This window comes from Sarcophilus harrisii, chromosome 2 (genome assembly GCF_902635505.1).
Source record: "Sarcophilus harrisii chromosome 2, mSarHar1.11, whole genome shotgun sequence".
NCBI classification, from domain to species: Eukaryota; Metazoa; Chordata; class Mammalia; order Dasyuromorphia; family Dasyuridae; genus Sarcophilus; species Sarcophilus harrisii.
In genome coordinates, this window is record NC_045427.1 from 245098303 (window position 1) to 245115044 (window position 16742).

Here is a 16742-nt window from a genome sequence, read left to right on the forward strand (position 1 = left end):
AATCTATTTGAATTGCCTTGAATAACTTCATTGTTGAAAAGAGCCAAGTCCATCATAGTTGATCGTCATATAATCTTGTTGTTGCTTACAGTGCTTTCTTGGTTCTGCTCATTTCACTCATCATCAGTTCATGTAAGTCTTTCCAGGCTTTTCTTAAATCAGTTTGCTCACCATTTCTTATAAAACAATAATTGTTCATTACATTCATATACCAAGATTTATTCAGCCATTCCCCCAACTGAAAGGCAACCAGGCAATTTCCATTTCCTGGCTGGTACAGACATTTTTGCACATATGGATCTTTTTCCCTTTTTTATAATTTCTTTGGGATACAGGCCTAGTAGAGACACTGCTGGATCAAAGGGTATGCACAGTTTGATAGCCCTTTGGACATAGTTCCAAATTACTCTCCAGAATAATTGAATTATTTCACAACTCTACCAATAATGCATTAGTATATCAGTTTTCCCATATCCCCTCCAACATTTATCATTATTTTTTCCTGTCATCCTAGCCAGTCCAAAAGGTACCTCAGAGTTGTCTTAATTTGCATTTTTCTAATCATAGCAATTTAGAGCATTTTTTTCATAAGATTAGAAATAACTTAAATTTAGGGTTTAAATTAAATTTAGGGACTTAAATTTCTTTTTAAAATTATCTGTTCATATCCTTTAAACATTTATCAATTGGAGAATGGCTTATTAGAAATGAGGCCTTGTAAAAAAAAAAAATTCCCAGATTTCTGCTTTCCTTCTGATCTTAGATGCATGGGTTTTGTTTATGCAAAAAGTTTTTAATTTAATGTATTTAATGTTACCCATTTTGCATTTCATAATGTTGTCCAGTTCTTCTTTGGCCATAAATTCCTTCTTCACATATCGGGCAGGTAGATTATATGTTGTTCTCCTAATTTTCTTATAATATCATCCTTTATTTCTAAATCATGAACCCATTTTGACCTTATCTTGGTATAGGATGTTGTACAGTCATTTTTAACGTATTTCTATACGAGTCATGTTGGAGAAGATAAAATCAGAGCAAAAAGGAAAAATCATTAGAAAGAAAACAAAACAAAAAGAAAAAAAGTTGACAATAGTATTCTTCACTCCATGTTCAGTCTCCAGTTTTCTCTTTGGAAGTGGATTGCATTTTCCATCCAAAGTTTCTTGAATTGTCTTGAATAATTGAATTGCTGAGAAGAGTTAAGTCTATCATATTTGATCATCATACAGTATTGCTGTCACTGTGTATAATGTTGCTACTCCATATGAGGATAAATTTAAGGAGATGGGGGATGTTTAACCTGGGAAAAATTTTGGGGAAGGGAAAGATGGGATCTAATCACTGTCTTCAATATTTGAAAGGTTATCCCATGAAGAGGGATTAGACTTGTAACCCAAAAGGGGAGAACCAGGTACAAGTGGCAGAAAATGTAGAGACTGGTTTAGACTCTAAGAAAAGTATCCAGAAAAAAAATGGGCTGCTTGTGAAGGAAGAAGAGTGAGAGCAGCTAGGTGGTTCAATGGATAGAATACCATCCTTGAAGTTAGGAGATCCTGAGTTCAAATGTGACCTCAGACACTTAACTAGCTGTGTGACTCTGGGCAGTCACTTAATCCCAAATGCCTCAGCAAAAAAAGAAAGGAAGAAAAGTGGTCCTTTTTTCTGGATCTGTACAAGTAAAGGTGGACAACTACTTGTCAGCCATGTTGTCACAAGTTAGATTAGATAGTCTTTGGGGTCAAAATGTTAGATTTGGTATCTTGTAAAAACATTTGTATTTTCATAGTGTTGAGTATAAAAAACCCACTCTGAGTCCCCAGGATCAATTTTTTGCCAGCAGGTCTCTTCTAGGCAATCAGCCACTTTTTTGGAAAAGTTTCATGGGACAGAACAAGCATTTTGTAATTTTATTTCCTAATTAAGATCTAGTATTTGGCAGCCATACTGGAAATATTGTTTAGTACTGTTTGTTTGCATGTTACCAACACAACCTTTTTGAGGCGCCATAAATTTTGACACTGAACAACTTTGGGGGGATTTATACTTAAAGACAACTGCTGTGCTGTTGCAATAACGATGGAGACTCTTGGAGATATCCTAGGCTTATTTAAACAAGAGAAATTGTAAATGATACCAGTGATATATGCTGTGAAGATATGAATTGGTACATCTCCCTTGTTTTTTGGGTTAACTAATGGGTTATTTTGTGCCCTAAAAGCTGGCAGCCTTTTAAAGCAAGGTTTTTATTCTAAGGTAGAAAAAAAGAGTTCAATAAATAGGGGTGGGTCAATAAAAGAGGGGGTGGGAAGAGAAAAGAGAAAAGATCTCTTTGAATTGCATAATATGTCTTGTCCTGTTCCATCCTTCAGTTCTGTACTCAGCACATTGAGAAAGATGGAACTTTTCTACCAGAAAAAGACTGCTATAGAAACTCTGGGAAGTTGTGTCTGTAGAATAGCATGATGGGCTATGCTATTCATTCTGGTTATTGAGAGAATATTGAATGCATTCCAGACTTCTTTCTGCCTTATTTTCTGCCATGGTCTATGCCAAGACTAGAGCCCTCCTTTTCTCCAAATCATTGGACATCAAGGAAGTGATACTCATAATTTGGGGTTCTGTAGAGAAAAGGTATATAGTACCTTATATAGTAAGGATTTTGTAAGAGGAAGAAAGGTTCTTGGAGCAGGGGAAGAGAGACAGAGCTAGAACAATTGATTATTTGATTGTTTACGTGTTTATTTCTAGATTTTGTTATTTTTATAGCTTGTTCCATCTTGTGTTTTTGTCTTCCAGATTGTTTTCAGTATTGACCGTCCAGAAGGTGTAGCCAACCCCATCATGGGGCATACAGTTTCAAAATATTATAAGGTAAGAGATCTTTACACTGAGAATCTAATTATGGGATAATAGGGGTTTTTTTGTTTTTGTTTTTAATTATTATAGCTTTTTATTTACAATATATATACACAGGTAATTTTTCAGCATTGACAATTGCCAAACCTTTTGTTCCAATTTTTCCCCTCCTTCCCTCTACCCCCCCTCTCCCAGATAGCAGGTAGAACAATACATGTTAAATATTTAACATATATATTTTACCATGTTTAACATATATTGGATTGCTTGCCATCTAGGAGAAAAGGTAGGAAGAAGGAATTAGAACACAAGGTTTTGCAAGGGTCATTGTTGAAAAATTATCCATGTGTATGTTTTGAAAATAAAAGGCTTTAATATAAAAAAATAACAAAAATTCATTGTTTATCATTTCTGTAATAACCCACGGAGCAATCTTGTGTTTATTTTTTTTTTTCTCTCTTTTTTTCTCTGTTTTCTTTTTTTTTTTTTTTTTATTTTTCTCTGTTTTCTTTTTTTTTTTTTTTTATTTAATTGCCTTTTATTTACAGGATATATACATGGGTAACTTTACAGCATTAACAATTGCCAAACCTCTTGTTCCAATTTTTCACCTCTTACCCCCCCCACCCCCCTCCCCTAAATGGCAGGATGACCAGTAGATGTTAAATATATTAAAATATAACTTAGATACACAATAAGTATACGCAATCTTGTGTTTATTTTGATAGGTACACATTCATTTGGACACCAGTAATAGAAAAAAGACCCAAAGGACAGATGTTTGGAGTGCTCCTGTGGCCAAAAAACAAGGTACACAGGGGTTTCTGAGACATCAATTTAGTTTACTATTTTGCTGCTCTTATGTTCATTATTTGTTAGGCTTTTATTAGTCAGTTCTTGGTTATATGCATGTATTACTAATGTCGTTTTGGGGAAAATATTTCATAAAGTGCATTAAATGAAGGTTATTACTGTGGTTTCTTGGTGAATTGTCCATGGCAAATATTTAATCCTATAAAGTGTCCCCTATTATCATAAAAGTTGGAAAGTCTTAGATCTGGACAAAGGTTCAGAGCTTATCTAATTTTTTTTTAATTTATTTTTTTTCCCCTCAATAAAAATTTATTTTTCCAAGTACATGGAAAGATAGTTTTCAGTATTCATTTTTGTAAGATTTTGTATTTCAGATTTTTTATTCCTCCCTCCTTTATCTTCCCTTTTCCTAAGACAGCAAGCAATCTGATTTAGGTTTTGCATATACTATCATTGTAAACATATTTCCATATTTGTCGTGTTGTGGAAGAAAAATAAGGCAAAAGGGAAGAAAAATCCCAAGAAAGAAAATAGCAAGCAAACAAAAAAGTCTCTATAGTTCTCTCTCTGGGTGCAGATGGCATTTTCTCGTGGAATTGTCTTGGATTATTGCATTGCTGACAATTGGAATTGTTTTGGATTATCACACTGCTGACAAGATCTTGGTCCCTAATATTTCATCATCACATAATCTTCTTGTTATTGTATATAATGTTCTCCTGTTTCTACACACCTCACTCAGCATCAATTCATATCAGTCTTTCCAGACTTTTCTGAAATCAGTCTGTTCATCATTTCTTACAGAACAATAGTTTTCCCTTGCATTCATATACCATAACTTTTTTTTTAATTAATTTTTTTTTTTTTTTGGTGAGACATTTGGGGTTAAGTGACTTGCCCAGTGTTATACAGTTACTAAGAAACAGAGCAGGAGTAAAACCCAGGTCTCCTAATCCCCCACCCAGTGTTTTTCCCACAGCTCTACACTCTTTAGCTCATATTCCGTTGGAGTGTTTGATTTTATAAACTGAAGATTTCTAATCTTAGTCTGGCATCTTATTGTAGCCCTTATACTTCCTCAGCCCTGTTGCCTCTCTGTGTCTCCTTTACCATCATGTCTCATGTGCTTGTGCGTCTTTTGTTTTTCTTTCCATACCTTCAAATTCCAAACCTCTCATGTTTTCACAATGAATCAGGTCATTTCAGGTGTAGTCCAAGAAGCAGCTTAGATAGTTCAGAATAAGGAAAGTTATCTGGAACAGACCTAGAAAATCAAGTGTATGGTGTAACGAAGGGGCAAGCAGCAAAGTTGTCCCCAGGACACAATCTTATAAGAGCTGCTGCATTCAGGATGGGTCTGGAAGTAGTTATAACCCCTAGGCAAAGAAAGGCCCCTATCTCAGGTAGAAAGGTCCAGTATGCATGATTGAGAAGACAGGTTGGGCATCAGCCTGACTAATGCTTCATGACTGCAAAAGAGCTGGCTCAGCTTGTCTGGCTTTGTTTCAAATGATTTCCATTGGCTTATGAAATATTTTCCTTTTTCAGTAATTCTCTCTAGGATTAGCCACTCCCTTAGATGTACTTATAGGAAGTGATTTAATTCTTTTGGTCTTCGTAAGAATCTGCACGTGTAAGCTTATCCAAGAAGAGAGCCTAGGGCCAGAAGTGGGAGAGAAGGGAGACAACGAAATGAGATGGGCATTCCAAAGTGGTGATATCTGTGCTTTGTCAAAAGGAAAGCAGCCAACAATTTTTTTTTCCTCATGGGACATGTTTTCAGGTTTAGAGATCTATGCTTTACCATATCCATATTTTTGTTGGTAGATTCTGGGTTCTTTTATATTTGTCCTTTACCTTGCCTCAAACCTATCCTTTCTTGAGAATACAGTCTTTGTCTTTTAGTCCACCTGACCAGCAATCACTTCTAGAAACCTACACAACCAAGTGGCTTGCTAATCTCAACTTGAGGAACCCTCAGTAATGAGAAGCTCACTACTATCTGAGATGTCACATTTCACCTCAAGAGAACTATATACGTTCATTTTGTTTTACATTGAACTGAAATCTACTCTGAAACTGAGGTTTAAAAAAAATAGGGCAGTAGGTTCTCTCTCTTCAAATACTTAAAAACATCTATCACATCACTTATCCTATTCTACCCTTCCTCCCTTTTCCTCTTGAGAGGTATCCTCCATAAGTAAAAAATTCCCAGTTCCTTTAACTTGTCTTCATTGTGGTCTGCTTTTGTGTTTCCTTATTATTCAAATGAGTATTCATTTCCTCATTATTATCCTTGTATTTCCTCATTATTGTATTTCCTTATTCCTACCAATTCTGCACAATTAGCATTGTCATTCCTAACAAATGGTACCCAGATAAAAAACACATAATCCCAGATGAGTTCTTTCCAGGGCAGTGAACATTAAGATTGCAGCCTTCCTCTTTCTGAATTCTTTTTGTTGAATACAGTATGACTTCACATTGACAAACTGTTCAGAAGTTAAAGGTTAGGGACAGTTAAGGGGCTCAGTAGATAGACCACCAACCCTGAATTCAGGAAGGCCTCAGGTTCAGATTTTACCTCAGACACTTAGCTCTGTAACCCTGGACAAGCCACTTAATTCTGATTGTGCCTCTCCTTCCCTATTCCCTCCCATCCCCCCAAAAAAGTTAAAGGTTACATCATAAACCCAAATTGTATGATCACCTTCAAATACCTGGGATGCATGTATTTTCAAATCAAAATATTTAGAATATATATAGGAGGTCCTGTTATATGTCAGAAGTCTGACATAAGCAGTGAGGTTTCTTCACCTCCTGAAAGTCAATTGAACAAAATGAAAAGCAGCCTGTAAACTGATCTTTTAAAAAATTGTTTATATGTCTTGACCCAAGTCGAGAGAAAGAAATAGAAAGAAAATGAGAATGAGAATGAATGATTTGGAGGTCTAGTGAAGATACTTGTTTTAAAAAACAAGGTTAAAATGCAAGACAGCCCAAAAAGTTTTCTTTTTTCAGTTTTCTCTTTTATCAGAGTGGTTGGTTTCTTAAAAGTTAAGTCAGGAAGAGATTTTAGCCTTGGCCATAATTTTGTTTCATAAATATATCTGTATTTCCCAGCTGTTGTCTGTTCTTAATTTGTATTAACTTATTGTTTCAGCTTTCTCAGTTCTTACTAGAATCCATTATTAAGAGTTATGTGCAAGACAAATTACACATTTCTAGGAATTGGACTAATCTTGTATATAAACTAGTGTCATTATTTATTTCTTGCCATATAATAAATGGCTTAATAAAAATACTTTTGATTTTCCCAGTTTCTAGAAGAGGAATGGAATCTGGTAATTTTGTGCCTTTTACTTTGGTAGTTTAGAAGCCTTACACATGTTATCTATGAATGAAATTGTGCATGATCAGTGAGAAAGAATAAGGTGACTATTCAGTACTATTTTCTTTGGAATAGGGAGACAGAATAGTTCCTACTCTCATCTCTGAAACATTTGGATTTCTTCTGGAATTCCAAACTCAGAATTTATCCTCAAGTTTTGTTACTGTCCAAGCAGAATTAATGTAATATGTACCATTTCTTGGCTATTGTGGCTTCTGTGGACTGGATTAAATAGTCAATCTCTGCCAGTGGGATAGAATATTGAATATTTGGATTATTCCTTCCCTTGTTAGTTTCTTATGCTTGAACTTCCTATAGTTATATATTCCTTATTTTCTCTCTACCAAAAGTATATGTAATCTGAAGTGATATGACACCAAGATAGGATGTGACTTGAGGGTCGTTAATGGTCTAATAGAAGTTTCTGTTGAGGTCTAGAGTAAATGAATGAAATTAGGGTTTAGTTGAGGTCAAGTGGCAGGTTTGGGATACAGGGAGTCAAACAGAGCTCCCCTGCAACCCCCTTGGATTCGGCACAAGGATATGGTGGTAAATGAGGTCTAGTAGCGGCGCGAGTCCCCAATAAAGGCATTTATTGGCCCAAGAGCTAGATTGATAAAAGAGGTTTATTATTGGGTTTGGAAGTAAGGTGATAGGTGAAGGTAGAGATAAGGAGGTCACCGGAGAGAGAGTCCAGTGGACAGAGGGTCCTCACACGGATAGCATGTTTGGGATTTCTGCAAAGAGGGGGTCACAGCGTGTCCCTTTTATAATGGGAGATTTAGCTTGAGGGGCTTTTGGGTGTAGCCCCAAAGTTGGCTCAGATCTGGGTGAGGCTGGGACAGGCCTGGATCTTCTATTGGAATACAAAGGGACCAGGATTTGTGAGTTAAAGGGCAATTACATTCACTAGGGGGACTTGGGAAATCACAAAGAAAGGAATCTCCACATCATTTCTATTTGTCTTTTCTATTCCCTGATTATATTTAAGTATTCTTTTATGTATTTCTAATACGAAGAATATAGGCAATAGCAGTGAATGAATGAGAAGAAATGAAAATTACAATAGGATAATCATAAAGTTTACCAGTAATTTAATTGAAAGTTACTAGACAGTTAATTACATGATCTTTAGGCATGTTCACACATGAGCTTATTTCATACAATCAGATATTAATTAGCCCCATCAAAACAGGAAAATCCTTATTGAGATCATAGGGCTAGCTATTCTTCTCTGATGCCATAAATTCACCATAGTAATAGTCTTAAAAAGTGTGTCATTTTTTAATTGCAGGAAAGATATTGAGCTATTGGTGTTTCAGTCCAGGATTTAGCATGCAGGAGTTAATTCAACAGGAAGTACGGACCATCATCCTCACCAGTGGAACTCTAGCTCCAATTTCCTCCTTCACTATGGAGATGCAAATGTGAGTGTTTTTTCTTAGCACCATGGTTGTGAAGCTAGAACTTCCTTTAGAAATATCTAGCATTGGTGACTGAGGAACAGATGTATCAACATCAAGCATTTAGAAAGATACACGGTAAATGCTCATAAAAGAAATAGATTCACCTGCTAATTTTCCAGAATCTATGACCACTTTTAAAGATTGGATGACAGAGGTGTGAAATGGTAGAGGAAAGGCCAAAATATTGCCTTCAGAGATGGGGGAATTCTTTTGGTAGTTTTTATGCACAGGACACTCTAGGATCTTTCTTGTCATTTCCAATTTCCTTCCCTTTCACCCATTCAAGCTGCTTGGAGACTTCTGTTGAGTTTAGTAAGGTCTGGAGGTAGAAAGGAAAATCCTTTAGACTTTTTTTTAGCTACCCATCTACCTCTTCACTAGTCTATATTTAGATTTAAAGCCTATATCTCAGGATTCCCTCTGAAACTATGGGGTTTTTTTCCCTTTCTTCAGCTTAGATGTTCAATATCTTAATTAAAAAAAACCACAACAATAATTTTGTTTGATTACATGATTACAGAAATAAAGAATCTGAAGGAATCTCAGTGGCTAACCAGTACAATCCATAACCCAAAGGAATCCCTAGTATAAACTAGTTATCTAGTCTTTTCTTGAAGACTACTAATGATGCCTTTTGTTTGTTTGCCTTTTTATAATTATTAAAGCCTTTAATTTTCATATTATATACTTTTCCAACTATATCCCTCCCACTTCTCTAATATAGGTAGTCATATAACATAGCAAAGATTTTTTAAAAAAGAAAATAAAAACAATTTAGCAAAACCTGTCAACTTACTTGAAAATATATGCAGTATTTCCCCCCCTGAAAGAAAGAAAGGATAGATACCTTTTGTTTTTATATTTGTATTTCCAAGTATCTCATCCTTTCTCCTTTCTTCTAACTTAAAATTTTTCCTTGCTTTTCCCTCAGAACAGAAAATCATCACTTTCCAATACATGGCATTGCACTGTGACTTTGCTCAGTACATTAGCATCATTCTCAAACCTATATCCTCTACCTCCCACTGCAGAAATTTCCACAGTGGATGAACAATTGAAGCCATGTTAAAATGACCACATCCTCTTGTAGCAATTCAGTATTATGTCATAATTTTATTGTTGTTGTTTCCTTTTCCTGCTTTCAGTCCCTTTCCTGTTTGTTTGGAGAATCCTCATGTTATTGATAAACACCAGATCTGGGTAGGGATTGTCCCTAAAGGCCCTGATGGTGTCTTCTTGAGTTCTGCATATGATAAAAGGTAAGAGAACTCTTCAGCTTATATGGATCTTGTCTGTGAGGAAGAATGAGGAAATGAGTGATATGGTCGGAACAAGTAGTATAAATAGATGACAATGAAATTTAAAATTTTGATAATAGCACATAAATATAAAAAGATACATATAATGACTTATATTGCAAAAGATAGGAATGTTTAGGATCTATGAAGTTATCATCCCCTTCAATAAAAAACAAATCTCATTTATCAAGGTCCTGGTTCTATTTCATAAAAGTGGAGTTAAGTGAAACAGCTTTTCTTAAATGTTTGCTTTCTGCTGTGCACTCTGCTTAGTGCTGAAGATAAAACAAAAACTACAAAAATGAGATGGTTTCCCTCTTCAAGGAATTTGCATTCTAGTAATGGCAAGACAACACTTGTACAAGGGAGTACTAACTAAGATAGGAGCCACATGGAGGAGGATGTGGCCTCCAGGGGTCTGGAGGCTTTATGCCATGCTAGAGTTGGAAGCAGAGAAGCAACTTGATGATATCTACAATAGCTTTCCAACTTGGACATTCATTGGCAACTGTTCAGTATGTATATTTTGGAAGACAAGACAAGATAGTTTTGTACTTGTATTCTCATCTTCAGATGCTGTTGTTTCCATCATATTGTCATATTTTTTTTAATTGTTCAAACATTAAATTTTATTATAGAACATCAGTGAGCTTCTGGCTTCAATATTGTGCATATTAACTACCATGGCACAGCAAACATACACATAAAAACATTTTCCATTTTCATGCTCAAATGTTGTTGATACACTATTTATAAAACATCATGGACAATATAATCAATGTCCTTTACAATGCCTAATAATTCATTTTGACAGTCAAAATCAACATATTGTCATCTTGATACCACATTGTTGGCATCTGGCACTCTCAGATTCTGCTCTTTGTGCATTGTGTGGTTAACAGATTATCCCCCTAAACTTCTCCTGACCCCACCCCCTACCAGGGAATTTGTTGACTGGAGGCTACTCTCATAGAACTGAGTCATTACTTTTAGGAAATTCCCTGGCTCTAATTATGATACCATTAAATCTTGTCATGAATTAAGTAATTTAAGCCAGATTGGTAGAAATCAAGTCAAGTTGATTACAATATGTAAAAGAATTTAAGACCATGAATAAGCAGCAAAACAATAAGTAAATTGTCCCTGATTCTAGAGTAGTGTTTCCCTTTCCTTTTCTCATTTACTTGCTCATGCAAAGCAGGCCTCCTCATCATTACACTCATCTGGGTCCCTCCTGTTTTGTGTGTCATACGTTGACTATTTCTCACCTGAAGCTTTTAGAGTGAGAAGACCTTAGGATAGGGAGTGTGAGACAAGCCTGCTAGTGAGCAAGAGACGATGACTAAGAGACTTATGATTAATTCTCTTGTCTTTATACCCGAAAGTTACCCTTATCTTTGCTTAGGTGTGTACTATGGGAATAAGCTAAATCTAACTCAGAAGAGTACCAGGAAAGTCAGACTATATCCCCTCCGAACAGAGCATTAGCTTTCTACTATCAAAAAGTAAGGGCCAATACCTTTGGGAAGAAGAGCCATGAATTAGTAACTCAAGATGCTTTAAAGCACATTTCTTTGGCACAGAGAGAGAATTAGCAGAGAGTCCAGATAAACCACAATAAACAATACTAAAGGAAATACCATTTTTTTATTCTCTAGGTTTTCTGAAGAGTGTTTGTCTTCTTTAGGAAAAACTATAGGTAAGAAGTATGAAATTGTTGGTTGAAACAACACGTAGTGATTGAATACCCATTTGATAGAAAGCTACTTACCAAGAGATAGTTGAGGAATATATTAAAGAATCAATACAACTCTAGACTTTAGGAAGCTTAAAATCTAGTTAAGAAGAGGGACTGTACCTTTTGTTTTATTACTAAAGGAAAATTTCCCTCTAATAAACTGTATTGTCAACTTCTCTACCTTGGTCATCTAGAAGATGAGCAGAGCACTGGGAAATTAACTTTCCCAGTGACAGCCATGATGTCCCTGATTCTAGAGTAGTGTGTTTCCCTTTCCGTGCTCTTCACCCAAGTTATTGCCCATGTCCCATTGTGTGATGCCAAATTAGTCCACCTGGTCTTCCTGGCCCATATTTCTGATTCTGCTTCCAACCTAAAGTTATATTGACTCAGGTCTCCCATTATTGTGCTTGCAGGGAATATTGCTCGAGTTGTGCCCCATGGACTCTTGATATTCTTCCCATCATACCCTGTAATGGAAAAAAGTCTCGAGTACTGGCGAGTATGTTATTTTCTCACTGAGTCTTCTTATTTTGTGTTAGCCAAAAGATGGTGAGCTAAAGAAGAGATTGGCAGCAGACCATGTCTAAGAAAGAGTAAAATGGATAAAGACAAAAGGAAAATAAAGCTTCATATCTCTTCTTGGTCTTTAGAAGAACCAGGATAACACACATATGTGGAGTGTTTTTTCTCATTGTATTATTTTTTCTCTCAACAGGACCATGACTTTGCTAGAAAGATAGAAGAGTTAAAGCCAGTTTTTGTGGAACCAAGAAGTAAAGGAGGCTTTACTGAGGTCTGTAAACATGAACTGAAGGTGACTGGCTGACCAACTTTCTTTCCTGATTCTACCCCATCTGCTTTCTATGCTAAGAAGCCTCTCAGAGAAATTATTGGGCATCTACTTCACAAAGGCCTCTGTCTCTTTCTCTTTTTCCCCTTGAGTGTATTCCTTTCCAAATGGTTTTTAGCATTAGTGTGGAAAAGGCTGGAAGGAAGTCCTAGAGCCATCAGTGGCTCATCTCTCTCACTCTGATTTGATTGTTTTGGTTCAACTCTTTCCTGAGAAGTAGATTACTGATCCTTGTGAGTTATGACATTCACCCAGGTTTTTCTGACAATAGAAGAAATAAGTTGGGACAGGATAGTAGTGAAAGTCCAAATCATCCGGTCTCACCTTCTTTCCCTTGTCCTTGCCCAGTGTGGGGCAGTAACTGAGCAATCTTGAGAGAAACGGAAGTTAGTGAGGATTTATCTGCCTTGATGTCATGTCAGTACACAGTGACTTCCTGGCACTAAAAAAACTACCAAGGGTGTTTATGTTCACCAGTCAGAATCAAAAGTGGTTTCCGTATGGGGAAGATCTCTTAGCTTCCTCCAAGGCACCTGCGTCTCTGTCTTGATTTGATTCACTTCTCTCCCACTGTTTGGCATTGTTTTTTGCCACTTTGCTAATATAGCAAGCTAGTATTCTTTTTTTTTTCTTTTCCAATAATATTTTGTTTTTTCAAATGCATGTAAAGATAATTTGCAACATACATTTTTGGAAAACTTTGTGTTCTAACCTTTTCTCTCTCTCTCCCTTACCTTCTCATCTCCTATACAGCAAGCAATCTGGTATAAATTAAATATGTGCAATTCTTTTAAACATATTTGCATATTTGTCTTGTTGTGCAAGAAAAATCAGATCAAAAAGTGGGGAGAAAAACCATAAGAAAGAAAATAAAGCAATAAAAAAGTGAAAATATTATGCTTTAATCCACATTCAGTCTCCATAGTTTGCTTTCTGAATGTGATTGGCATTTTCCATTCCAAGTCTGTTGAAATTACCTTGAATCACCACATTGTTGTAATAAGCTTTATTTTAGAAAAAAATTTCATGAGCAAGTTATTGTATATTCTGAGGTTTGTTTTGTTTAATTGAGTGGTGAGTAAGAAATTTTATTTTTCCTGTGATCCCACAGTTAAGTCTGAAGTAATAAGTGATTTTCTGAAAATCATATAAATATCTCCATTCCCTTTAATTGAATTTGGTCAAGAAACTGCTTGAAACTAAACCTTGAATAAGACCTCCCTAATCTTATGCTGCCTTATTTCTGTCTCCTTGGCCTGTATGCACACCTATTTGCAGTCCCCTCCATGGAAAAGAGGACCAATGTCCCTTTAAATCTCTTCTAGGTCATTGATGCGTATTATGAGAAAATCATCTGTCCCAAATCAAATGGGGCTGCTTTCATGGCTGTGTGCCGGGGAAAGGTAAGAATCAGCCCTTATGCCACACAAAAGTGTCTGTACCCACACAAAAATACTAAAGACCAAATTTACATGCTCTATTTCAACCCTATTCTTCTACATCATAGGCTCTTACTTAGAGAAAAACTCCTAGGTTCTGTGGCTCTATGCCCAGATTCATTTGCCTCCTTCTCTTGGGGCTTACTGCCTTCTCTAAGTGCACTGGAAGCTGAATCTTGTCTCTGACACTGACACAACTTTTTTGTTGAGGGCCTCCCTCGTGCAGACAGTGTCTCCTGTCTCACCCCCCTATGTAGATTTGTCTTTATAAAAAAGACCTTCTCAAAAGCTTGCCATAATTTTATTCTCCAGGCCAGTGAGGGCTTAGACTTTGCAGATATGAATGGCCGTGGAGTCATCATCACTGGTCTCCCATTTCCTCCACGAATGGATCCCAGAGTCATTTTGAAGATGCAGTTCCTTGATGAGATGAGAGGAAAGAGTGGCACTGGAGGCCAGGTAAGAAGCGAGGCCTTTTGCTCTCTCCTGTCTATAGATAGACTTATTCATGTTCCTTGTGTCTAGAACACTGGCAATAGGTATCCAAATGTATCACCAATGCCCTGATCTTTCCTAGTCCACATCCTGAGCAGAGGGAAGAGAAAGGACATGGTAGGGGAAGCAGATATCCAAATTGAATGTAAATGAAGGTAGATACCACTAACTACAGGTGCCCTACTCAAATGGTTGAGCGATAATGGGTTGTTCCCATTCCCTGTATTTGTTTAGATGTCTTTTAAGGGCATTATTTCCTCATCATCCTTTGAGCTAAGTCCCCACCTAACATAAAATGAGTAATAGCATTAATGTAGCAAGAAATTTTCAAGGGGAATGAGTTGAGTGGGAGAGGTTTGTACAGATATTAATAATAACACTGACATTTATATATTACTTTTAAGGTTGACATAGTGCTTTATATAATGTCACATCCTGACAAATAATATGATATAGACCTTTACAGTTTATACAGCACTTTTCATATCTGTTTTTTTCATTTAATCTTTACAACAAGCCCCAGGGTTTATGGTATTATTCCTGTTTTATACATAAAGCATCTTACAATCAAAGATGTAAAGTGATTTGGCAGAAGTCATAAGGCTAGTGAATAGTGGCAGAACAGGGGGAGATCTCAATGAATAATCATTGGCTGAAAATTTCCCTCAAAGGTTCCAGAATAGTTTTATGACTTTGAAAGGAGTTGTGACCATCTTGGGGTATCAGATTTTAGGGTGACAAGCAACCTGAGATAATGGGCTACAACCTCACTGACTTCTTTTGCATCTGGTCTAGTATTTATCTGGGCATGAATGGTACCGGCAGCAAGCCTCCCGAGCAGTTAATCAAGCCATCGGCAGAGTCATCCGACATCGCCAGGATTTTGGGGCTATTTTCCTCTGTGATCACAGGTGTTGTATAATGTCTGGACAAAGTGGAGTGTGTTGGCCTTTCTGGAGCAAAGAGAGCTATCTGTCTGGAAGAAGAGCCTTTCCTGGCAATAGCCATAAATAGCATCATAAGATGATAGATATAGAGCTGGAAGGGACTTTTAAGAAGTCATCTACTCCAATTCCCTCATTTTATGGAAAAGGAAACTAAGGCCCAGAAAAATTAAGTGACTGGCCTAAAGTCATAAAGTATAGAGTCAGAATTTGAATCCAGGTCCTCCTGTTACAAATCCAAAAATCCTTCCACTGCACCAGGCTGCAACTCAGTTTCTGTAATTGGAGTGCATGCCATGATTTAAAATTTTAAATTCCATGAAAGGGATTATTTAATATTTATGTTTTATCTGCCAGAACCCTCTGCAAATAGTAGGGACTTAACAAATGTTAATTGAAGTTTAATTACCAGAATAGCTAGTTGGTATAGTGGATATTAGCAATTAAAATCAGCAAAATAAAAAAAAGTTTAATTACCTAGGATCAAGCTATGTAGTATTGAACCAAGGAAGTATTTTTAACAAATTCTTATTTTTTATAAATGAATAATCATTAACAGATTAGCTTTTTTCAGTTTAGTTGGTTTCCATAATTGTTAGGCCAATTTTAATTATCTAAATCGGGCCAAAATAAATATCCATAGAAACAGTTAAATTTCTTGCAGATGTAAAGATTATATTATGGTAAATGAAGCATCAATTTAAAATGATGTGTGAAAATATAATTTTTTAATAGTCATTTGAAAAAGAATGTTTTTCAAACCAGATTAGTATAAAGAGATCCATTGAGTCACCTGCTTCCTTATTTGCTCTGCTTCATCCAAATCAAATAAAACTAAGCCTAACATAGTTCAGGCTTAGGGTAAATTTAATTTAATTTACCTATTAGATAAGTGTTTTACTTTTCAAAAATATGTATGTATTCATAACATTTTAAACTGAGACTTTTTCCTGATTCTTTTACATTCTTTTTTTTTTTTTTTTTGCTGAGGCAGTTGAGGTTAAGTGACTTGCCCAGGGGTCACACAGATAGGAAGTATTAAGTGTCTGAGGCCATATTTGAATTCAGGTCCTCCTGACTTCAGGGCTGGTGCTCTATCCACTGCACCCTAGCTGCCCCAATTCTTTTACATTCTTGAGAAAACTAAACCAGCAATTAATCATCATAAAACTGATAAAAACTGATAGAAATTCTTAAATACTTTCACAAGCAAAACAGAAAAATATTTTCTAAGTTTTTTATAGTTATTTCCTTCAAAAATGCTTATCCTCATTTCTTGTTCTATAGCAGAATTTGTGTCATTATTTTGAATTTGGGAGAAGTGATAGACTATATGGAGGTATGCGTGGCTTATTTTTATTTTGTTCTTTAATATGGATTTCCAGTTTCCCATTTTTGTTGGTGATACTGAACACATCACTATCCCTCTTTTCCCCCAATTATAAA

General features: G+C 36.0%; 1 protein-coding gene across 6 annotated transcripts in view; it reads left to right on the forward strand.

The window, feature by feature from the left end:
- The window catches only part of RTEL1 (regulator of telomere elongation helicase 1), a 100886-nt gene that overhangs the window by 50821 nt on the left and 33323 nt on the right, over positions 1 to 16742 (forward strand). For all 6 annotated transcript variants that reach the window (XM_023494441.2, XM_023494442.2, XM_023494439.2 and 3 more), the window contains exons 15-24: positions 2800 to 2874; positions 3588 to 3669; positions 8358 to 8490; positions 9675 to 9788; positions 11486 to 11526; positions 11982 to 12067; positions 12284 to 12361; positions 13744 to 13821; positions 14170 to 14316; positions 15148 to 15263. In XM_023494441.2, the coding sequence (XP_023350209.1) occupies positions 2800 to 2874; positions 3588 to 3669; positions 8358 to 8490; positions 9675 to 9788; positions 11486 to 11526; positions 11982 to 12067; positions 12284 to 12361; positions 13744 to 13821; positions 14170 to 14316; positions 15148 to 15263 (950 nt within the window). The remainder of the gene's footprint in view (positions 1 to 2799; positions 2875 to 3587; positions 3670 to 8357; positions 8491 to 9674; positions 9789 to 11485; positions 11527 to 11981; positions 12068 to 12283; positions 12362 to 13743; positions 13822 to 14169; positions 14317 to 15147; positions 15264 to 16742) is intronic.